General features: G+C 54.8%; 1 protein-coding gene across 1 annotated transcript; it reads right to left on the minus strand.

Annotated features, from left to right (window-relative positions):
• Positions 1 to 1,690: 1,690 nt before the first annotated feature.
• On the minus strand, positions 1,691 to 22,275 carry Foxn4 (forkhead box N4). Its single transcript, XM_076922280.1, has 10 exons — positions 21,950 to 22,275; positions 21,503 to 21,700; positions 10,246 to 10,391; positions 8,464 to 8,588; positions 8,267 to 8,386; positions 7,929 to 8,056; positions 7,354 to 7,450; positions 6,354 to 6,561; positions 4,268 to 4,660; positions 1,691 to 3,255 (listed from the first exon to the last, which is right to left on the minus strand). The coding sequence occupies exons 1-10, from the start codon at positions 22,273 to 22,275 to the stop codon at positions 2,999 to 3,001; spliced, it is 1,998 nt and encodes a 665-aa protein (XP_076778395.1). The 3' UTR covers positions 1,691 to 2,998.
• Positions 22,276 to 23,475: the final 1,200 nt, after the last annotated feature.

A 23,475-nucleotide genomic window follows, 5' to 3' on the forward strand; every position in this document is an offset into this window, starting at 1 on the left:
GTGGGGCATTTTCTTGATTAATGATTGGCGTATGATGGCCCCGCCCACTGGATGGTCAGGTGGACCAGGACAGGCAGTCCTGGGTTCTATAAGAAAGCAGGCTGAGCAAGCCATGAGGAGCAAGCCAGCCAGCAGCACCCCTCCATGGCCTCTGCATCAGCTCCTGCCTCCAGGTTCCTCCCCGCTTGAGTTCCCGTCCTGACTTCCTCCAGTGATGAACAGTGACCTGTAAGTCAAACAAACCCTTTGCTTTCGGCCATTGTCTTTATCACAGCAACAGAAAACAACTAAGACACCAGGTTTCCATGTTTACTCAGAGAAAACTGCCCGGTTCCAGAAGGTGGGGAGCATCAAGGCTGAGGCTACTGAAGAAACCTATGGGATCTGAACACCCCTAAGGACAGGGGAAACAGTCCCCAACACTAAGTTGACATGGCTCCCGTGTCCTGGTGTTGCTGGTCCCTGGGCACGTTGCCGGCTGAGCCGAGGGCTCACTGATACTGAGGGACAGGTGTCCATGGTTTGGGCACATCTTGGTGGACAAGGTGGCCTAAGGGTATGATGGACAGGAGGCCAGTTAGTTTCCGAATGTCACTTATCCTTGAACTATGAGGCTCGGAGACTTGAGGCCCAGCATCACATCCCAAGGTCACTTGAAACAGGTCATCCTGGTGTCATGGCTCTGCCTCCAAGTGTTAGCAGGTCTCTAGACTTTCCCTACCCCGCCCTCCCACCCCCACCCCAGTAACTGCTGTTGGGAGAAGGAGCAGGTGTCTAAAGACCCGGAAGTCAGTTCTGGGAGAGATTTGTGCCTCTTTAAACCAGCGGATAAATGGAATCCGGTGCCTCTCACTGATGCACCTCTACTTACTCCTAGGTGCTCCTCTCAGCCTCAGTTTACCCTTATAACATCAGTATGGGTGGTTTTCTGTGGATCAATAACACAGTCGTTTAAAATGGCACATTTATCCCCTTATAGGAGACCAGAAGTCCCAGGGTCTCACTGGGCTAAGATCATGGTATCAGCAGGGCAGCTCGGTCGGTAACCAGTCTCGAGACTGGGGACATGATGCTTCTGTTGGTTGAGCTTCTGTCACAGAGCACACTTGACGGATAAGCCATGGAGTAGGGGGCCTGGTACTGGTTATTTGAAGTTGTCCAAGACGCCATTTCTTCACCAGCAAAATGGGGGTACTGAGTACTAAGCCACAGCCTCTCCAAGGGCTCATGGTAGTGACCATCTCTGGCCTGGCATGTCGCAGATGATGAGAAGGCAGGAGTCTTTCTGCTGCCCTGTCCCCAGCTTGGAACAGCCCCACCAGATCCGGAGGCTGGCATGTGTAGGCCCAACCCCCCTCCACCCCTCCCACCACACACACACACACACACACACACACACACACACGTCTCTATTATGGGAGTAGATGACAGTTGTCTACAAGTCATTCCCAAGATGCTTCCTGTCAAGTGTTCGTTCTGACGGACAGTAAATGTCAATCTTCTGAATTTCACTGATGTCCCACCCCTGGGCTGATTTAGCGGGAGCTTGGTGTCAGAGGACCGGGCTTCTGTGCTGTGTACTGTCCGTTGTCCCTACCCCGCTTCCCCTCCTCCACTGCACCCCCCCCCCACCGTCCACACTAAGCCACACAGTGCTGCTCAGCCTTTATTGACATTAGATAGTTATTCAGCAGAACACCTACAGAGTCTCGGCACTGCCCATATGCGGGGTCTTAACACTTAAACAGCATGACTGTTCGAGGGGCCGGCGTACAGCAGCCGAGCAAGGCTGGCCGGATGGGCCGGGCTGCACCCACTCAGTGGGGAGGCCTGAAAGACAAGGCTTCACACTGCCCTTCCAGACAGCTGGCCTGCCTGCTGTTCTTCTGAACAACCTAGGCTGTGAACTCTCAGACATGGGGTCAGATATCGAGGTGGAAAAGAGGTTGTGGAGGGGGCCCCCACTCCTCTCTCCAACGGCCTACCTGCCTGCAGAACCCTCACTTGGGAAAATCCAGTCACGGGACAAGACAGTAGTTGTGAATACAGACAAAGCAAAGCAGAGGCAGCCGGCCGGCGCCAACAGTATCCTCGAAGTGACGCTGCAAATGGTGATGGTTGCTCAGGGCCCAAGGTTCACGTCTTCCTGCCTCAATGTCTGTAACCTGGCACAGACAGGTCTCTGCCCTTTCCTGCTGTCTCAGCCCGGCAGGCCTTAGAAAAATCCTTCTCAAAGTCGACGCTATGGTACCTCCCCTCCCGTGTATCCCCAGGAGTAGTTGTGAGCCGTGATTAAACCCCAAGAAAAAGATCTGTCCTGATAGAAAAATGACAGGGTGTCCCCCCAGTAGCGAAAGTGCTTGCTTACTCTCTGAACCGCAGGGGTCGGGGGTGGGGGCTGCCTGAGCAGGCTGGAGACATGACTGGGGTCACTAGGGAGTTAGGCTTGCTGAACGGTGGGGAGTCGTTGTGAATCTCATTCTAGGGATCTCAGCTGGAGTCACAATAAATAGAAATAAATTTACACACAGTCTCAACAGCATGGCTCTGGACACTCTAGGAGTGATGGGTAGAATCCTGCAGCAGAGGTCAACCATGTCATCTCCAAGGCTGACCAGGCCTTTCTCCAGCCGTAGGCCATGCTCTGAGGCGTAGTCAGAGGTTCGTCTCCTAGGAGAGTGTGTGTGCTTGGAGCTTTCTCTCCTGTGTCTCCATGACACACCACTGTGTCCCAAGATGGTCTGCTGATCATCCAGGCTCTGCCAGGAGCCAGGCTAAAAAGAGCCAGGTCTCACCATGGCTATACCTCTGCCTCAGGCCCTGCAGAAGACGGGGAGGTGGAGGGCTTGCAGTTCCCCCATGCTTCTGACTTGAGCGTCCCAGGAGTGTCCTGTGGCAGCATGTTGGGGAGCAGAAGAAACCATAAGTTGTCATTTCCACATCAGTCATCAGCCAGGGACATGGTACAGCTGACGTGCTTTTCTTCCAGGCCAGCAACTTAAAGCAGAGCAATGGGCTTGCTCCCGGGCGTACCCAGGTACTGCGCAGGGTTGGCCACCGGTGGGGCTGCATTGTCTGCGGCGGAGTAGGCAGCATAGAGACCCGTCACCTGCACATCGGGGAAGGACTGGTCACCGCTGCCAGAGACAGGGGTCAGGCTTGGGGCTCCCAGATCACAGCCAAGTGGGGAGTCTCCGAAGGCCCCCAGCGTGTCCAGGCTGAAGCTGTCCTCCTTCATCTCTTCCCACAGGTTACCTTGCAGTGACAAAAGCATTTGGGTGAGCTGGCTTAGGGCCAACCAGCCCTGGGTTCAGATCCCCCACCCCCCCTTGGGAACAGAAGCAAAGACCATGTGAGGTGTTGGAGGCCTTGTGTTCTCACAGAGCAGAGCAGAAGTTGAGGCCCGGCCCTGGTCTTCCTCGTGCTGCTGTGTGTCCCTGAGAAAGCCACTTAATCTCTGAGCCACAGCATAAAATGGAGATGGTCCAAACACCCACATCTGAGGCACAGTGAACAGGAAGTGTCTGGTTCTCGTTGGGCAGCAGCCTCAGGATCAAAGCCAGGGAGGACACGCTGTTTCTCCTGTCAGCGTGACACTTCTCTCTCTCTCTCTCTCTCTCTCTCTCTCTCTCTCTCTCTCTCTCTCGTTTAGGGAGAGAGGAACACGGAGGTGGGACATACCTTTACAGCTTTCTGACTGACTCACCTGTCATCTGGTTCTGTTCCCTAGTGAGGGACAGCGCACAAGGGCGGGCACACAGCAAATGCATGCACGCCAGGGCTCAGATGGGTTAGGAGCCTTTGCTGAAGTGCACCTGACACCCTGCTTGGTTCTTACATACGTCTGTCTGTCCACTCATTGTCTCTCCCTGGACTTACTGAAGGGCCCACTGTGCTGTAGGGTAACCCCGCCCGACTTAGCATACGTAACTTCGAAGCAATTACTGAAGAAAAGTTTGGGGTACTAGGCTTAAATCCTGAGTCTGCCAGTGAGCAGCCAGGGGACCCAGGCCGGTGACTCAACTTCTGGTCCCTTCAACATCCTTACCAGCAGAACAAGGAGGAGATGGCAGGGCAGAGGGACTATGGCAGGGAGGGACCAGATGCTGCCTAGGAAGTGCTTGGATGGTATACAGCAGGTGCTCCTTAAGTGTTAACAGGTGGGGTGATTGTCATAGTGATGATGCTAAGGTTGGGGGTAGGCAGACCGCTGCCAGGCTCCCTCTCTCCCCTCAACCCTGCCCAACCCCCATCTCCTACACCTCACCCTGTAGAGCGAAGTCCGTGATGCTGGGGTCGAGGGCGTCCACCTCTGTGTTCATGTCAGCGCTGATGTTGAGGAAGTCCCCAGGAATCCTACCCATGGCTGGCTGGGGGAGAGGCCCTGGGCTGAGACTGGGTAGGGCATGAAGGGGTGGGGTCTGGGCTGGTGCCGGGGAGTCGGGGCCCAGGTGTGCCTGGGGCTGGACCTGGTGGTGCAGGGGTACTGACTGCAGGGACAGGGTCATCAGTGGCTTTGGTGGGAGTTGGGAGATGGCCAGGCAGCTGTGGGCCATGGCCACTGTGGTGGCGTGAGTCAGCATGGGGGCTTCAGGCTCCCCTCGTTCTCCAGGACGCCGACAGCTTTCCGGGCGGTCTGAGATGAGCTTGTCCAACTCGTCTGCAGACAAGTAGGAAATGTGACTCGGAAGTCCCTTCTGTCACCGGGTCCTGAGTCCCTGTGCCACCACCCATATGAATTTAGCAACCGTCTGAGACTCTCGGTCTCCTCTTCTGTGAGATGGTGTGATTCGGTCTGCACTGGGTTGCTATGGAGATGTGATAGCATCCCAGGCCATTAAAAGACCTTCATGGAACTGTGGGGGGGAGCTGCCATGAAACCCTAACAGCTCTTCCCCTCCAGACAGGACCTTACAGCACAGACTTGTGGCCCTAAAGCTTTATTTGAACTCCCACCAGTCCCGCCAGAGGGAGCTGAGGTCCTGGGAGACAGCTAGATCATTAATGATTAAGGAGACCTAGCCGCTCTGTACAAAAACAAAACAAAACAAAAACAAAACAAAAACAAAAAAACCCAACACTGAAACTCATTAATGGACTTCCTTCTGTGAGAACAACAAAGAATGAAACCACTCTTTTAAAAAGTGTGTGTGTGCATTTGTATGTGTATGTGTGTGCATGTGTATATGTATGTGTGTGTATATGTGTGCATGTGTATGTGTGTGTGCATGTGCGTGCATGTGCGTGCATGTGTGTGTATGTGTGTGTATGTGTATGTGTGTGCATGTGTATGTGCATGTGTGTGCATATGTATGTGTGTGCATATGTATGTATATGCATGTGCATGTGTGTGCATGTGTATGTGTGTGCATATGTATGTGTGTGCATGCACATGCAGGCACCACAGAGCACACGTCCTTGTCAGAATACGATCTTGGGTGGCAGCCCTTGCCTTCCACCTGAGACAAGGTCTGTGGTCAGCTCATGCATCCCCAGCTCCCACCTCGCCCAAGGAGCCCCAGGATTGCTGATGTGCACTGCCACGCCGCCTTTACCTGAATTCTGGGGTTCAAGTCCTCACACTGCAGTGTGTGCTTTTTCACCCAGCCCAGGGAATCACTGGTGTTTGACTGTTCCCTACTGAACCATAAGAGGCCCAGGAGCTGGACCACTTTAGAGATGAGCGCCTAGGCCAGATGACCCACCCAGGATCTCACAGCAAGCTTAGACCAAGGCCTTGGAGTGCTGGCATGGGTGCCACACAGGGCCTTCCACGTTTCCTGCTAAAACCTGTCTCCCCTTTACTGAGTGGAACATTGATGCCCCGCCCCCCAGCGCCCTGTACTTGAACCTGGAGTCACTTACTCAGCTAGACTGTTTGGCCAGTGAGCCCCAGGGACCGTCCCTCCCATCTCTGCCTCTCCAGGACAGGGCTCACAGACACAGGTTGTCATGCTGGCCTTTTACCTAAGATATTCTCTCTCTCTCTCTCTCTCTCTCTCTCTCTCTCTCTCTCTCTCTCTCTCCCCCCTCTCTCTCTCCCCTCTCTCTCTCTCCCCCACCCCCGCCTCCTGTCTCTCTCCTACCCTCACCCATCTACATGGATGCCCGCCAGAAAAAGATGCCAGATGCGCTGCATCTGGGGGTACAGACAGTTGCAAGCATCCCGACCAGCCGCTTCTTATCTCCAAACCCACGGATGCCATCCCAGAGCTCCGCAGTAAGAAACCAGGAACCGCAGCTTTCCGTATTTCTCACCGGACCCCCACACTTGCTGGCTTCTAGACAGGGGCCGGGGGCCATGGGAGGCTATGGAGGTGGCGTGTGCGCATGCGCGGTGGGTCGGGGCTCACCGGGGTTGGCCATGCTGCGGTGTATGGCGGCGAGGTCCTTCCTTTTCCACTTGTGCATCTCCTCCTCCATCTTGTCGATGCGTGCCAGGTTCAGGGCCCACAGGCAGCCCTTGCGTGAGGAGCCGCTGGACTTGGTTTCCACCTTCTCAAAGCACTTGTTCAGGGACAGGTTGTGCCTCACCGAGTTCTTCCAGCCGTCAGGTGCTGTCTGCGGGGAGACATGGGTACCCGGTAGATGCCTCAGATGACACCCACTAGTGAGTCTTTCCCTGCCTGGGCACACTCACACTCATGCCTGTTGGGGTGGGACACAAGGAATTCTGTCTACAATATAAGCTGGGGAGATGAGAGGGAAGGGTGAGGACTGTGGCACACAGGAGCCCTGGTGCCTGTGGATCTGTAGTTGAACCATAGTCCAGGGCTTCAGGAATGTCCTTTCTCACCTCTGATGCCAAAGGCTATGGAGCTGCCCAGTACGTTTGGTGCAAATCACTTCTGAACGTTCACACTTCACTGCCGGATAACCAGATACTGGGACCCCAGCTCACCCATGTGTTCCAGCGCTTCTATCTGGGATACTGTCCAGGCCCCAGATCCTGTGATCTGGGACACCTGGCTGCTTGTTGGTCTTTGGGGTTTGAAGTTTACAGGCTGACTAATGGCCAACCACGCTCCAGCTGCTGGCAAAATCTTCTTAAGTCCTTCTGAACTCACCAGCGAAGGCTCTTGCTCAAGGTGGGCTCAGCATCTTGCTGTCTGGCTCCGTGCTGAATAGCTAGCCCGGCCCCTCCTCCCTTTACACCCCCGAGATGCATGAGGAGTTTGGCTTCTCCACCCCAGCCCAGTCCTATGAATTGCATCTGTGTTGGGTGTATTTGCGCCTGAACTCCCTATCGGGCATGATAAAACTGTGAGGCTAAGATCGTGACTCCGTGTGGTGCAGAGGAAGTCGGGGAGAAGGGGGTGGCTCCAGCACCCCACCCTGGCTCAGAGCCCTCACCTTAAAGTAGGGGAAGTGCTCCTTCATGAAGCTGTATATCTCACTCACGGGCAGGCTGCCGGTCTTGCTGTTCTTCAGGGCCATGGCGATCAGACAGCTGGGGCCAGAGATGGGGATGGGAGCCTCAGGTGACTCCGGGCAAGGACCCCTCTTCCCAGGAGTTCTGCCCTGCTTGGTACCAGTCCCTCCCCATTCCCAGTGTTAGCTCCCTGTTAGCACCTTTCCTTGGGTCCGTGCCTACCCCTCCCCCACCCCCATCAACTCGGCCACAGCAGAGAGAGCAGGGAGAGATCCCCGTTTGCTCTTTGACCCCACTCCGATAGGGTTCTTAGACTTCATCCAAGATGCTCCCTCCCCAAAGCCGGAGATACACACCTGCCAATTCTATGACTGACTTTTTAATCTGAAGAGTCTGTGACCACGGAGAACCAGTATCTGATATAGGGTGTTTAGTCCCTCCCAAGAGTGGGTCCCACCTGGGGACCACTCCCTTGGGAGTCAGGTCACCTTTCCTGTCTATCTAAGATGCTCCAAAGGCAGCCCTTGCTGCCTCCTTCTGAGCAGACAGATCTCACCTGTAGGAGTAGATGGGCTTGGGGTAGTGTTTGGGGTGTGGCTCCTGAGATGAATGCACTGTCATGTGGGCTTGTGGGTAGGAAGGCCGAGCTGCAAAGGGAGAGCCGTAGAGGCCTGCAGGAGGGCACTTCACAGGGAGAAAGAGGGATGTGAGACAGGCAGACGTAAGCCACAAACCCCAGACCAGTTTCTAACTGCAAGGAGATGCTTCTGTGTGCCCAACCAGAAAGCGTGGACAAAGAGAGCATCTTATCCCCGGGAACCCGGGCAGTACACTGAGGTTCAGAAAGGTTGGTACAAGCCATTCCAGGATAGTCGGTCTCCAAGCCTATGGTACCTGCTGGGACCCCAGAGGCAGGGGGAACTGGATTTGGGCAGCCGGAGAATATAACTGTGGCATTTCCTGGAGGCCTGCTGATGACTGGCCTCCTACGGGGAACTGGTTCATCTGCTCAGCCTGGAGAGATCGAGACAGACAGACGGTCAGGGAGAGACAGATACCTTCCGCTTTCCCAGCCGTGTAGTAGCACTTACGTTGGTTCTGTGGCTGCCTATGGGGTTCAAGCCCAGCATGCCTCTGGGGACCATGGCAGTCTGGCTATGGAGGAGGGGACGTGGGGCTGCACCCACATGCCGGTCTGCCGTCCCAGCTAAGGCACCTGTAGGAAGAAGGCACAGAGAAGTCGCTCTGCTGGAAATGGTGGCCACAGTGGGGGAAGTCCATCACATATCACTGGAGTTTGAGGGCCACCGTCCACCCCACGACCAGGCATGCAGGAAGGGCTTCTGAATCAGTTTTCTCGAGTGTGATATGGGTAATAGCGGGGACCCTATAACCTGTGTAGCCTGGCCAGCCACAACGTCCCCTTTTCTAATTACCCCTTACATATTTACAAAGTTGTGATGGGTTAAAAGGCGTACTGCCTACCGAGGGGTTAGCACGTGATTGGGTATGTAATAAAATCTCTATTAACGTGAGCTGATGATGGTGGTGATGATAGATTAGTTTGGTTCCTGTCCTTTATGAGCTAAATCGCCAATTTAGCGTTCATCTCCTAAAGCTTCGTGGCTCCTTGGGGGTCTCCAGATTAACATACAAGTGCTTTGTCCTCTTCTTCCTCCCTGAAGCCCTGCTTGTCTGCCAAAGATTAGCCCAAGAATAGCAGATGTACGCCTGCTTCCTGTGCCGGGCCTGTGACAGACATTACTAATCCATCACAGATTCTCATTGCACCATCTCTAATCAAGTAAAAGTGACCTGCCATATACTGCTAGGCCCTGCCTTATTTTACCATATATCAAACTCCAACTGCCTCTCGTATGGACCACTGGAAATACTCTGAAGGAATAGCTCTGTTCACTTTCCCTGCAGATAAGGAAACTGGAGGCACACCCCAATGCTGCATAGCTGTCTTCCAGGGCTCTAGATTAGCGTTAGGAAATTTAAGCAGCAGGCCAAACCTGGCCCACAGCCTGATTTGTCAATAAAGTTTTATTGGCACATAGCCATATCTATTCATTCACATACAGTGTGTGGCTGGTTTTTCACTGTAAATATCGTGACTGAATCGTTTGGATCTAGACTTTGAGTTTAAAAAAAAAGTTTTTCCAGCGAAGGCACTGGCAGAACGTGCCTGTAATCCCAGCACTCAGGAGGCTGAGGCAGGAGGATCTGGAATTCAAAGCCAGCCTGTGATAGTTAGAAAGACCCTGTCTCAAAAGCAAATAACTATTTCTTTGTCCTTCATGGAAGACGCAGTCACTGTAGACACTGTGGAACTACCTGTCCCAGCTCCATCCTGCCAGACACTGATGTCACCTCTGTCCTGGTCTTGTGTAGCAGTGGCGTCTTGGCCACTGTTTTCTGTCAGCACTGACTTCAGTCCACTTTCTTTGATTACAGCTCCCTGTCACTTACAGAGCACCTACAAAGTCCGGGACTCTCTCAGAACCTTCTAGAACAGAGGGCAGTATACATGTTTTCTAAAGGGCCAGACAGCAAAGGCTTTTGGCCTTGCCAACCACCTGGCCTGCTGTCTCCATCTTCTTACCGTCTTCAGAAAATCTAACCGCCACTCTTAGTGTGTACAAGAACGGGCCTCAGCTTGCATTTGACCCTACGAGAGTTTGCTAACAGCGTGAGGTGTTTGAGGATTTCCCAGGATGTCTTCTTCCCCAGGGCTTAGCATATCACTAAGGTATGGATGGACATGTTCCCAGAAAGAGGGGACTCCTCCCATTTTACAGGTATGAACAGAGAGGCCAGAGAAACAGAAGGACCTCAGGGCTGGGGTCACCTCCTCCCTTTGAACCTACCTGGGTGTGGATGTGGCACACCAGGGCTGCCCAGGTCTATCCGCTCGCTTGCCATTTGCTGTAGCCGAGGCACGTCCACGGCCGTGAGCCATGACAGCGACTGAAGGTCCCCGGGGAGATCATCTTCCCCCATGGGAGGCAGGAGCCTGCTCCAAAAACCAAAGCCTTAAAATCCAGAAGTTACTGAACGATTCCATGATGCCACAATGGAAAACCCCATAGCGTGGATCATTTGAGGGGTCGCTGTAAACACTAGCATACGTAAACCCCTTCACCCTGTGGCGTGTGACACGCAAGACACCCATAGTCTCCGGTCTCTCCACAAACACGGCTCACCGTGTGTCCCCAAACCTCCAAATTGGAAATTCAAAACACTTCTTTTGGATAAGGTATATGCATACTGTGTTCCCCTTTCACATGTGGTAAACTGAGGCTCAGTACAATGAGTCACTTGGTCACGGTCATGTGACAGCACAGGAAGTGGGGGTCCAGGAGCAGGTGGCACAGCCTGCAGCCAGGGCTCTTCCTCATGACCCAGGTGGCCTCTGGAGCCCACCCAGCAGGCTAACAGACACACATGTCAAGTACATGCATAGCTCTCTGCGGAAAGCCTGTACCAGACAAGACCCCAACCGGGGAAATGACACCAGTATCCCTGAAGTCCCATGTGCCGTGTGGCCAACAGCTTTGTGATAGCACCCTTGTATCTGCCGTCTGGGATGCCCATACCCTAACCCAGCACCATCAGTACCAGGGGCTGTCTGCTCTGTTACCAATTGGTCACAGCCTACATCCCACACTCTAGTTCAAACCCATGTGTGACAGAGTCTCAGAGAGGAACGAGGGGGGCTCGTGCCCTAGAACCTTAGCTTCTAGGTCCCTCCTACATCTGTGGGGTTTCCCACATGGCCTGCTGTTCCTTCACCTGGCACCTCCAAGCTCACATTCTTTCTCTTCCCATCTCTGTCCTCAGAGCCACAGTTAGTGTCACCATGACCACCGCTGCTCAGTCATCACTGGTCTGGGCTCACGAAGCCGGTATCAGGTGACTATGAGCTACCTCGGCCATTGGTTGCCTCGTAGGAAAACAGGGCTTGGAAGTCATTGGTAACTGGCTGGTCTGTGTCAGTGGCAACAGTTGGCCAGGCTGCTCTCCACTGGTGGCCCATTGTGCCACAAACGACTGTTGCCCCTGTAGCACGTGGCCCCCTTTGTTCTAAGTCTCAATGCCATCGTTTCTGTGTTTCCTAGCGGCCCAACCCTTTGGCCTGCTCACAACTCATCCATCTGAGTGACAGTCCTGGCCCTGGCCTGGTTCCATGCCATCTGTCCCCTAGGTCCCCAGAGACTATGGTGTAAAGGGGAGGGGCTGACCTCACTCTCTTGGCCTCGGCCCACAGCCAGCCAACCTCCCAGGGATGCTGGTGAGAGCCCTGTTCTTTCCCCGTTGCCCTCAGACGAGGGGGATACCCAGCCGTTCGGTTCCACAAAGTGGGAACTCTGTGATGTCCCAGAACGCCAATGTGGACTAGAACCTGCCAGAGGCAAATCCAGGAAACAGTTCACACAGAGGCAGAGAGGCACAGGGGGCTCAAACTGGTGACTTTAATCCCGGTTTCTGTTAAGTCACCCCCTTAACATCTCTGAGCTTCACTCGGCTTTTCATCTGTAAATCACAGACAACTGTCCCAGTCCTGGGTCACTGTGAGTGGCCGGCCTGTGAGACACGGAGCAGTATCTGGTTCCCAACACATCCGCCGTGACCATTTCTTTAGCAGCGGCTGTTAACGCCAATATGAGCGTCACAATTAAGGATAGCCAGGCTCGGAGCCAGCAGACACACAGCCTGACCACGGCCACCAATCACTTACAGTTACTGAGATGCCCTTAATTGAAGTCAGGCCCTGAGGGGTGTGCCGTCCCCATTTTCCATATGGAGAAACCGAGTCCCTGAGCTGTCCCCAGGTCCTGAACTGCTTCCCGTAGAGTAAAGACCTCCAGAGATAATTTTTAAACATGCTTCACGGGTGTCGGGGTGGAGTTGGTGCTGTCCCGATGGTGGCTCTACTTTCCCAGCATCCCTCAGTCCCTCCTGTGCCTCCTGCAGTCGCCAGCTGCTCAGCACCCCAAATTCAGTCTGTGTCTTTGCTGTTCCCTGCTTCCTTGTCTTCCTCACAAGGTGACGCCACACTGGGGTCCGAGTCTTAACCAGAAAGGGACAGGATTGTTAGGGCTCCTGGCTCCCCTGGGAGGGGGCGGCTTCCTTTGCCTGTGGACAGCCAGGTCATCCGTGCTCCGGCTCCATCATCCTCCCGTCATCCCCTGTATTGAGTGCTCCCCACTGCTCCTCTGTAGCCCACCAATCTACCCTCACCTCGTGGGGCTCACCGAGGACCTTTGCTGCCACATGGCCGGTTGAAACAGACCGAACCCAGGTCAGTGACCGCAAGAAAGACTTGAGCGTAACCGTCAGCTCCAACCCTGCTAGAGTTGCCCTCTGATCCCCGAATTCCTTGTCTGGGAGCAGCAGGAGGGCTACAGAAAGCAGAACGCCTCACTTTACAGATGGGGAAACTGAGGCCAGTACAGTAAAAGTCCCTTTGCAGGGTGACAGGGGCTCCAGCCCGGCCTCTGCCACGTCCTGATGCAGACTCAGGTGACAACCCCGACCTGAGTCCAGAGCTCTCAGTCAGTTTGTAGCAGCAGAGTCAGGAGAGTTACAGCGCGGAAGGGTCCCGCTGGGGTCCTGGATCCACTCTTGGAGACGACCCCAGCCGGTTGGCACTGGACAGGTCCTTGGGACCCTGAGTATGTGACCTTAAGCAAGTCCCTTGAGGCCCCAGCCCCGTCCCCTGAGCATCAAGTGAGACAGTCACCTTTTAGTGTAAGCTGGGCCTGTTCTCTGTTCTTGGGCTTTGCTGTCACTTCGGGGGTCTGTGGTCTTCCTGCCTCAGCCATGCCTGAAAAATGTCTGTCCCAGTGTGCCAGCCCTGCTTAGCCCCGCCCACCCCACTGTGCTCCCCCCACTCCCATGGAGCACTGCAAAGCCCTGTCCCTTCCTCCCCTCTTCCACACAGGGGCCAGGATCTGAAACATGGGAGGACAAGGGAGTATGGACTGTCAAGTGTAAACTCTGGGTTCAGTGCATTGCTACAGGAAAGACTCCTGATTTCAGGAACTACCCTGGCTACCTGCCCTCAGAGCAACACTTGACCCCCAATCTTGGTTTTCCAATCTGTAAAATGGGTGTGAAAGAGAATAAAGATGAAGACACCTTAGACCCCCTCCCTCAGAGATGGTTCCTAGGGTGGAGGAGAGGTGGTTTGAGATCTCTCCCGCCATCATGAGAGGGCATATGCAACAGAATGAGAGGGACAGACAGACAGACAGACAGACAGACAGCAAGTTCCTATGGCAGTGTTCACAGTAGTTTTTTCCTTTATGGGATGCTTGCAAAGGCAATGAAAGTTGGGCCTGGCCCTGGGGCTTTGCAAGCCTGTTCTACTCACTGTCCTTCTGTTCCTCAGAGAGGAGAAACCCTGGGGTCACCACGTCCCCGATGCCCACACACCTGCGACCAGATCTTCCCACTTGCACCCCTCCCCCCACTCTGTCCTGAGTCCCTGTCTCTGTCACTGCGACTGACGGGCTTTGTGATGAAGTCCTGGCCTCATCCTTCCTTTTGGATGATGTGCGATTCTGAACCTTTCTAAGCCTCGGTTTCCACATCTGCATAATGGGGACAGCAGCCTTAGAGGGAGAGCGACCTTTCCTTCCTCTACATCCCATGGACCAATCTCATGCCCACATTATCAGTATCCCTCACCTGACCGCCCACGTGACTGCCCAGCTGCCCATCACCGTACAGGCTTCCCACAGATGCAACTCAGGCACCTGCGGTTGAGGCTCACTGATGCTCACCCCATGCTCAGGTGACTCCCACGTACCCGGGAGTGGGGTCACCCTGGAGCCGTGTTCGATGGGTCCTAAGGCTTCAGGGATGACATGGGCGGATACCACAGCCTCGACCTCCAATGGCCTCAGCTGTGGTTCCGTGGGGCTCCACGCCTTCTGTTCGCTCACAGAGCATGCTTTGCCTGTCCTCTCTGTGTGCCGCTGGCCTCTCCCTCTCAGGCGCCCATTTCTCAGACCCTTGATATCTTGTTCTATCCTTGTCTACAAGCCTCTGTTCTCTTGAGCCCTGCTAGTGTCCCCAGCAGGCACCACCCAGGCTTCTGGGGACCATGAAGGTCAGGAAGATCAACAAGGATAAGACAAGAGCTGAGCCTCTTATGGGGCGCAAATGGCCCCAGGAAGCCCAACCCCCACTAATGCAGCAAGGGTCTTTGTTTCCTCTACAGGAAGAGCCAGAGCCCAGCACGGGCCTCCGTACACAGTAGGTGCTCAATAATCACAAACGCACCCTACTTTCCAGATATTCAACCCCCACTCTCTTGGGGCCAAGCAGGGGTAGAAAACTCAGGTGTTCCCCATGGCTACAGTTTCACCTTGCTCAGAGAGTCTGAGTGGGCCTGGGGATAGCCTAAGCATACAAAGGGGCTAACTGAATAGGCAGGGGGCTAGCCTGAGAAGGTAGGGGGCTAGCCTGAGCAAACAGGGGACTAGCTTGGGCAGACAGAGGGCTAGCCTAAGCATACAAGGGCTAGCTGAGCAGGCAGATTAAAGTACCTGTTCAGGGGTTCCTCTCAGACCCTGGGGGAGTTGTCATTCACAGGAGTCACCATTACTGAGATGGCTCCCAGAGCTCCCCTGACTCTGGCTTTCCAGCGAGCCCCCCAAATAGCACATCTCCTGTTTGCACACAGCCTCAGGAACACTGTTCTTTACTGACCCCTACACCACCCAGACCCCTCTCACTTAGGGAATGTGGGGTCAAGTCTGGTTTGAGCCCCCCCCCCACACACACACAGTCTCTCAGCATTCATGAGACTTGTCTGTGAGCGTCTACCTCTCTGTGCCTTAGTTTACCTGGCTGTAAAACGGGCACACTCGTGCCACACCCTGTCTCTCAGTCCTGGTAAAGATCAGGTGGCAGAAGAGAGAGGCACTTCCTGCAACTGAGGGTGCTCATGGGACTTGTTCACCCTCTGAAGAGTACAGACTCAGCGTGACTGGGCAAACAGTGTCCAGCCCTTAGGGGATCCACACCAATTCCACATACCTCAAACGGGCAAGCTAACTTTTCCTATGAAGCAGGTAGGCTCCCTAACTGACCCTGGATGGCTAAGGAGGAGAGCCTGTGGTTTGGCCACATACCCTGTGGTCCTTCAGCCTGTGTTTCCCAAGTCTCCTGGCAGCTAGAAGGAGGTCACCTCTGGTCCCCAGCTCCCAGGCAGTGACCCTCAGGAGCATGGCGTGCAGCAGGCTGTGGGCCCTGCAGCCTCTCCCGTGGCCACTCTGCCCACTTGGCTGAAACAATCCAGGATGTGTCGGGCAAACACACAGCCTCATCACGTCACTGTTTAAAGGGATCATGTTGTTCAGGTCTCTGTGGAGACACAGCCTCAGTCAAGGGACACTTGGGGAACTCTGAGCTGGCTCTCCTGGCTGCTGGGGGACAGGGCGGGGGGGGTGCGCTCTACAGAACATAGCGGCTTCTACCCATCTGCCCACCTTGCTTCGTACACTCACTCTGGCTCCTTCCCAGTGTCCCCAGCCGGCCCGGCCCTGCGGGTCTTCCCCATTCTGGCAATATGGCCACAGATCTCTAGCCTCTAAAGGCTAAGATGGCTGTGTGTTCAACACCCTGTGGGCGTCTCTTGTATACCTGCTCATGTGGGAAAGAGAGTGGCGGAGTCACCAGCTGACCGGTGTCAGAACACCTTCCTCCATCTCTACTGCTAGCCCGGCTCCACCCATGCTTCCTCCATGAAGCCCTCCCAAGCCGGCTCAGTGTCTCTGAGCTCTGTCCCGCCCGCCCCTAACATTGATGCTGTAATTAGTCAAGCTTGCACAGATGGGAAGTCTCCTGCTGATTTCCAGGACCGGCTACTCCCTTCTAGTCACTAACTGCCTAGATGACAAGACACACAAGAGTCAGCCTGCCATTCTGTCACGTGACAGATATTTGCCCACCGAGGTGGACTGGACTCCACGGCGTTGTTCCGTGCTGGCGCTGATCATGCATGTGCTGAAGAGCACAGTGGGCAAGCAGCTAGGGTGAACCCCTGCCCGGATGGCTACAGTTTCTATAAGGAGTCGGAAGCCCATGGTGGGCAAAGCTGGCACTGCCATTGTACAGAAGAAGGCACAGCCTGATTGAGCTGAAATCTGATCCCCCATACACTTCTCTGTAGCTGTGCGACTTCAGCAAGTTGGTTCCCCCCTCTGTGCCTCAGTTTCCCCATAAAGAAGACGGAATCACGATTCCCACTGCAGGGCAGACATGAGGCTGGGAGGGCAAAACAGGTTCATGGACACTATGCTCCAGCCACGTTCTTAACTTCGCACCGTGTCTTCTGCCCCTCCGTTAGATGAGCCCCAGGAGGGGTGTGCCAGCAAACACTGGGGGAGGGACTCAGGGCCATCCCCCATCTTGATGACAAGGAGGTGCCCCACCCCCCTGGGCTGTGGACGATGAGAAACTGTTACAATTCCACAAACCGTTCTTGTCTCCAGGATTAAGCCTCTGAGGGCCGTGTTTACCCAGCTAATATGTTCTTTGTGATACCTTTCAGAATGGCTCACGGTGGGGGGTGGGGGGGGGAAGGACTGTCGGGGGGGAAGAAGACAGTTAAATGCTACTTAGCTCTCTCAGAAATCTCCTGCAAGATGGAGTGGGGATACCATGAAATGATGTGATGTGTGGAGAGAGAGAAGTGTTGTTACTATCTAGAACTTGGGTCTCTCTCTCTCTCTCTCTCTCTCTCTCTCTCTCTGTGTGTGTGTGTGTGTGTGTGTGTGTGTGTGTGTGTGTGCATTTTGTGGGGGTAGCACAACTGGACCCTGGTAAGTCCACCTCTCTTCCTTCTCTACACATGAGCTGGGACGCTATTCAATATTCTGACCTTGAAAATGGACGGTGTAAAGATGTTAGTCCCCCTGTAAGTCGACCCTGAAGGTTACAGCTGGTGGGTGGCGCCTCCCTTAAGAAGTTCAGTGTTCCACCTCACACAGCGAGGGGCGTTTGAATAGTTTCCCATCACTACAGAATGTGTCTGCTCCCCCATCCATCCGGTCAACACAGAACTAGCGGGTCTGCCTGGCACTATGGTTTAGTGAAGGAAACCACCATGTGGGCACGGGGGGGGGGGGGGAGGACTGGGGGGGGGCTTCTCTTCCCAGGATCCCTTCCGTTTTTAGGGCAGACTGTGACATTTTGGGAAGTCAAGGATCAGGGAAAGAACTCTCAGTGGAACACCACGGGAGTGGGTGTGGGCCTTCCCTTGCTTGGCTCCCACTCTGGAGGAAAGGTACTGGGTTCGATCTCTCGGAACTAAGTTCCAGAAGTTGAGGCAGCTGCTCGGAATTTTTGTTCTCCTTCCCTCTCTCCACATCTAAGCCTGTGGGCAAGCGAGGTCCCCTAGCCTCAGTCTCCTTGTCTGCAGATGGAGATGAAGCCAGGGTCATCCATGTAAGGAAAACACAAAGCCGACACTGCTGGAACTCAGCAAGCACCTAGCACCTAGTACTCAGCAGGTACTTAAGAACTAATCCCTGACATTCGGGGAAAGGACTTCCCTCCCACCCTGTGAGCTAAGAAGAAACCCAGCTAAAGCTGTCAAAGATCCAGGCTCCTCACTCAGGGACAGACCTGCAGATACTGGGGGCTGGCTCTGGTGTCAACCCCTAGGAAGAGAGACTGGTGACTGCTCCCTGTCTGCCCTCTGGCACTGACCCCTGACAGCTGCCCCAGAACTGGGCGGTTGGCTGCAGCCAGCAACGCCCTCCTGGAACGTGGGCATTGAAAGTTAACTAACGGCTAAACTAGCCCCAGGGGGATGGAGCACCAGGCAGCTGCTTGTGGCCTGTGTGGGGGCCCCAGCGGTGGCTGGAGTCACACCCTACAGGATTCAATCCTCTGAGTAGTCCCTGGGGACACAGGAGCACAAATGAGAAGCCATAAAGCTCTCCTGGGCTATTATTCTGGGAGAAAAATGGGAGTGTTGCGCAGAGAATTATAAAATTTCCCTTCCAGGAGCAAGCGCTGTCCTGGGCTAGCTGAACGCCTTGCCCGCCTTGCCCGCCTTGCCCGCCTTGCCCGCCTTGCCCGCTGCAGGCACAAACCTCTCGAGGCCAGCCTGTTGATTGGTTTTCAGAGATTTCGTTTCACAGAGTGGATCAGAGAGGGCAATAACTTGTCTGGGGGTCACACAGTGGTGAGGTAATGTGTGACCTTTACGGGGGGGTGGGGGTGGGGGGAGGGAGGAAGGGGTAAAACTAGGGGCAGGATGATCTAGGAGTAGGTAGCAATTTCAGATTTGAGGACTCAAAGCAATCACCCTGGCTAATCCCTGGATTCACTCCCTTAGCAGCTTGTCACCGGAATGCGGAATGCGGTGTGCTCAGGATGGCTTGGGGGCAGCTGGTCACCACTTATCCTGAGAGTCACCATTAATAAATACCACAAGAGGTGGCAGTCTAAGGCGAAGGGCCCCCAGCAGTTGCAGCAAAGGTTAAGGTTTTCTGCCAACTGAATGCTTTAATTATCCAACACAGAAAATAAATGGCTACACATGGGAAAGGTATGCTGGGGTCCGGCACCCCCGGATCCAGGACAGACAGCACGGGGCCTGCTAGTACCGAGTCACCGGGTGATCAGTGAGCGGGATACACCTGCCATTCCCCCAAGGATGCTCTCTGTCTGCCCTCCCCTGGATTTAGAGCCGAGCAGTGCTGCTCTGGCCTGGACATGTAGCCCAGCCTCGTGGGAGCCTCCGTTGGGTGGCTGATGGGCAGGTATCCGGATTCGGGGATCCCACCCCAGACTCCCCACGGGCTCTCTGTGGTTCTGACTCCTACACATTCCAACATGGCTGAACTGGGAGCAGCAATAGCAAAACTAGTTAAGCCGCCTGTGCCCCGCCAGCTTTGGTGTGAATCCTCGTGGCAGCCTAAGTGTGACTATTTACAACTCTTATTTTTATTTTTTTTTTTAATCATGGGGTGGGGGGGGGGGCGGAGAAGAACGTCGTATCACAGCATATGTATAGAGGTCAGAGGACAACTTGGGGACTCACTTCCCTCCTACATGGGTTCCAGGGATCGAACTCGGTTCACCAGGCTCAAACCACAGACACCTTTACCCATTGAGCCATCTCACTGACAACAGTAGAGCTGCCCTGAGCACATGTCAGGCTTGCTGGGTATCTGTTAACTGTAGGGTACTTTCTCTTGTCCATTGTGTTAAACCAACGATGCCTCAGAGATCACACCCCCAGCAAGTGGCTGAGCCAGGAGAGGCTGCTTGGTTGCCACAGCAACCCCATACCCCTGGGGCCATTTAGCTCCATTTTACAGAGAAAGAAACTGAGGTTTAAGAAGTGCCACCCAGTCAGAGAAGCCAGGCTTACCCAAGCTGGAGATGCTCACACTCATAGCAAGAAAGGAAGCCCAGAAGTCCCAAGTTGGGTAAGGCTGGCCTCAGTTTCCACACCTGAGTGATGGGCTCAGCAGAGGCTGGGAATGATGGGCACAGTAACTGACACACACACACACACACACACACACACACCCCACCACCACCACCACCACAAGAAAAACCCATCTGTTTGAATCCTTGGCCTCCTTTGTGTCCAGAAACAGCCTTCTTCTAATTGGAGGCTGCCCGTGGCCTCAGCAGGCATGGCTGCCACTGACGCAGTGGGCCTCCCGAGCCAGACAGCCCCTGGGTAAACAGGGTTGATCTGAGGTGACAGCCTGGCCTTCCCGGGGCAGCCCCCATCGTGGCCCCACTACTTAACCAAGACATGGTGCTTGCTTTAGGTCCCTGGGAACCGGGTCAGGCTACCCCATCTCAAGGAAGAGAGGCTAGCAGGGGACTTTCCTTCCCCTTCTCCTCCTCCCTCCCCACAGCTCCACACTGAGCTCCGCTCTGGACTTCAGTTCTCCCACCTGTAAAGAGGTTTTATTTGGTTTTTTTTGTTTTGTTTTGTTTTGTTTTTTGTCTGAACCCTCTAATGGCTTTCCACAGAGGGAAGGTCTATAAGGCTCCCCCACGCTCCCCTAAACTTTGATCCTGTTTTGAGAGCCAGTCTACTTGGGCTTCACTTTCAACAGAGGCCCTGAGGTCATCTAATCCCACAGCACCATTTATTTATACGAAGAGAAAACCAGGACCAGAGTGGGCAGAGGACTTGCTAAAAGTCACACAGCCCAGGCTAAGAACTCCCAACATCCAGAGTGCTTTGGGGGTGGGGAACATTTCCTAGAGCCCCTGCTGGAGTCACTGGATGGCGGCAGCAGCTGCTGGGGTCACCAGGCTGCCCACAGTCTGTAACCCAGGAGAGACACTCCCTTAGAGGGGACACAAAACTGCAGAAAGCCTCTGAAACTCACTTTCTAGCTGACGGAAGCGGCAGGCTCCCCCACCAGCACGCAGCCCCGCCCTCACCTGTATTCCTGCGAAGGGCGGTGTTGGCTGTGTCCGGAGCTTCTGATCATTCCTGACATTCTGGACTGGATGTCACTTTCTATCATTTCCTTAGGGAAGGAAAAAAAAAAAAAAAAAGATGTAAAAGACAAAGTTCCCATCCGATGTAGGCAGGGCAGAGACCCACGGTTCCCCACAGTTCAGAAGTGGCCCACAAAGGGGTCACAATCGCAGGAAAATCCTGCAGGGTTTAAGAGCCAAGAATGGAGAGTGAGTGAAATTCCAAGTTTTTTCAAATCCAAAGGGAAGGGGGGGGGAGCCCCTAAATGGAAACGCCAAGCTTTGGAAAGCCCAAGCAAGGTAGAAATCTGAAGAACTCCATCCGGTTCCCAGTCCCGTTCCCCACCACTATTCAGCTATGAACGGCTTGAAAATGAAGAGATATCAGAAAAATGGACCTTGATGAGGCCGGGGAACCAGCCTCGGGGCTCCCGCCCTGGAAGAAGACCCTCCCACGGGTGCTGGGAAACCAGTTCATGCATTGTACCTCCCACCAGGCCACCCATAAACACAGCATTAAATAAGAATCTGGGGGCGCCCCTAAATCCTCTAAGCCAAGCTTGAAGCAGGTATGGGAAGCCTCCAGCCCCGGTGGGGGCCCCCGCGGGTCGGACAGGGCGTGCAGCCCGGGCAGCACCGTGGTACCTGAAGCGAATCCTGGGTTGGGTAGGGGCGGGCAGCGCTGCGTCAGGGGGACTCCCTTGCGCACGCCCCTCGCTGTCTGCAATTTGGCCACCGTCGCAGCTCAAACCGTTTTTAAATTTCCCTCTCTGGAGCTGTCCAACTCTGAGCATGCGCAGTAGGCGTGCCAGGTTGTTGGAGGGTCCTTTCCCCTCCTTTTCCCTAAGGGTCAGTTACAGGACAGGGTTAAGGAGATTTCAGCGGGCGGGCCCCAGCAACTCAGCCTCGTGCGCCCCAAGGCTCCCGGTTCTGGCGTGGGGCGGTCACCGTGGGAGAGACACCCCTTTTCCTACTTTGTGAGCGGGCGAACCAGATGATGGGCAGGGCTGAGATGTAGATGCAGGGGACCTGGGGGGGGTGGGGAGGTGGAGGAGCGAGAGCACACGCACAGAACCAGTCCCCCCAACCTACCCACTACACACACCCCGGGAACGCGCCCGGGCCACCTGTGGCTCCGAGAAAGTTGAGCCCGCGCCCGCCACGCAGGGGGCCGCGACAGGGTCCGGGAGCGCCAAGGGGACGCGGCTGAGGCAGGGGCCTGCCGCCCTGGATGCCACAGGCCGTTGGGGACTGTGACCCGCCCGGGCTCCCGCGTTGCTCCGGGCTCCGCCCTGCTCTCGCCGCGGGAAAGGTGGCGCGCAGGGCCGGCTGCCCGGGACAGGGGCCCCGCAACTCCACAGCTCGCTCTGCAGCTCGCTCCAGTGGTCAAAGGCTGCAGGGTCCTCTCCACCTGGCATGCCCCCAGCCTGGTGCCACCCAGCCGGTCCCCACCCCCCTCCTCCTCCTCCTTCCCCGGTTCTCTCTTCATCCCCCGGCTTCTCATGGGCTCCGGTGGTCCTGATGCCCACCGGGCAGCTGCACCCTGCCTGCCCCTGCCCAGCCAACCCAGGCTGTGCCCCACGCTGGGTGTCACTCACTGTGACCCAGGAACCCTTAAGTTCAGGCATAACCCGGGCGTCCAGGGCTGGATGCCCGGTTCTCACACCCTCCCCACCCCCCCACCCCCCGTGCCAAGTCCCCCAGTGATTATGACCTTAGCCCCTGGCCAGGGCTTGAGTTCACCGGGGGAAATGTAGATTATAGATGTTGATCCAGGCTGTGACTGGGGACCTTCTCAGTTTTTTTTCTCTCTCCGACTGACATGTTTAAAATCTGGACTTGGGCTGGTTACAAAGACGGATGAAACAGTTCATACGGTCTGTGTTACTTTGAACGTCCCTGGATGGCCCAGGACTAAGTCACCTGTTTGGTTATCACAAGAGTTTGTGGGCATTTTAACTTCCCTTTAAAATAATCCAGTTTTCCATTACGATTGGATATGGCTCCTGGGCTTGGTGGGGGCTGGGGGTGGGGTGACGAGGGGTTGGGGTGGGGGGTTGTATTCCGAAGGCTGGTGTGGTCATTGACGATGAAGCCTGTAAATTGCTATAGAAAGAAAAGCCAGGGCTGGAAAGGAGGGGATGGGGGAGAGGTGGGGAGACAGAGAGAGAGAGTCCGAGGGAGGGACAGAAGGAGAGAGGGAGGGAGGCGGGGACTACTACCTTTGAAAACTGGCTTCTCTGGGTTTGGGCTGGGGACTGTTTATTATTATTATTATTTTTTTAAAAGAATGGAGATTTTGATTTTGTTGCTTGAGGCTCAGTTAGTTAAAAATGACACCTGGACAACACTGCTAGATGATTTGGAAACCCTTTTATTAGATTGACATACACTGTGGTGTCACTTTGCTTCCAGTCACTGAGTGACACTGGAACCTTGGCGGACATGAGCTGCATGCCTTTATTCTTTAGCAAGTGTAGTAGGGCCGACTGTACAACCGGAAGCTGAGTCATCTGGTCTGAGGAGACTCATCTTGAGTCACAGGTGACCAGTCCTAGCCGGCTACTCTTTGTTAAGTGACAAAGGACTCACCTGTTCCCACAACTTCCAGTGTGGAG

This window comes from Arvicanthis niloticus, chromosome 24, assembly GCF_011762505.2.
Source record: "Arvicanthis niloticus isolate mArvNil1 chromosome 24, mArvNil1.pat.X, whole genome shotgun sequence".
In the NCBI taxonomy this organism is placed as follows: Eukaryota; Metazoa; Chordata; class Mammalia; order Rodentia; family Muridae; genus Arvicanthis; species Arvicanthis niloticus.

Excerpts from the sequence above, each read along its gene's own strand:
- Foxn4 (XM_076922280.1), bottom strand. The coding sequence starts at position 22,275 with ATGCCAGGTGGAGAGGACCCTGCAGCCTTTGACCACTGGAGCGAGCTG. Across the intron at positions 8,589-10,245 it reads TGTGCCACATCCACACCCAG|GTGCCTTAGCTGGGACGGCA; the intron begins GTAGGTTCAAAG and ends TTCTTCCTACAG. Across the intron at positions 7,451-7,928 it reads AAGCCCATCTACTCCTACAG|CTGTCTGATCGCCATGGCCC; the intron begins GTGAGATCTGTC and ends CTCTGGCCCCAG.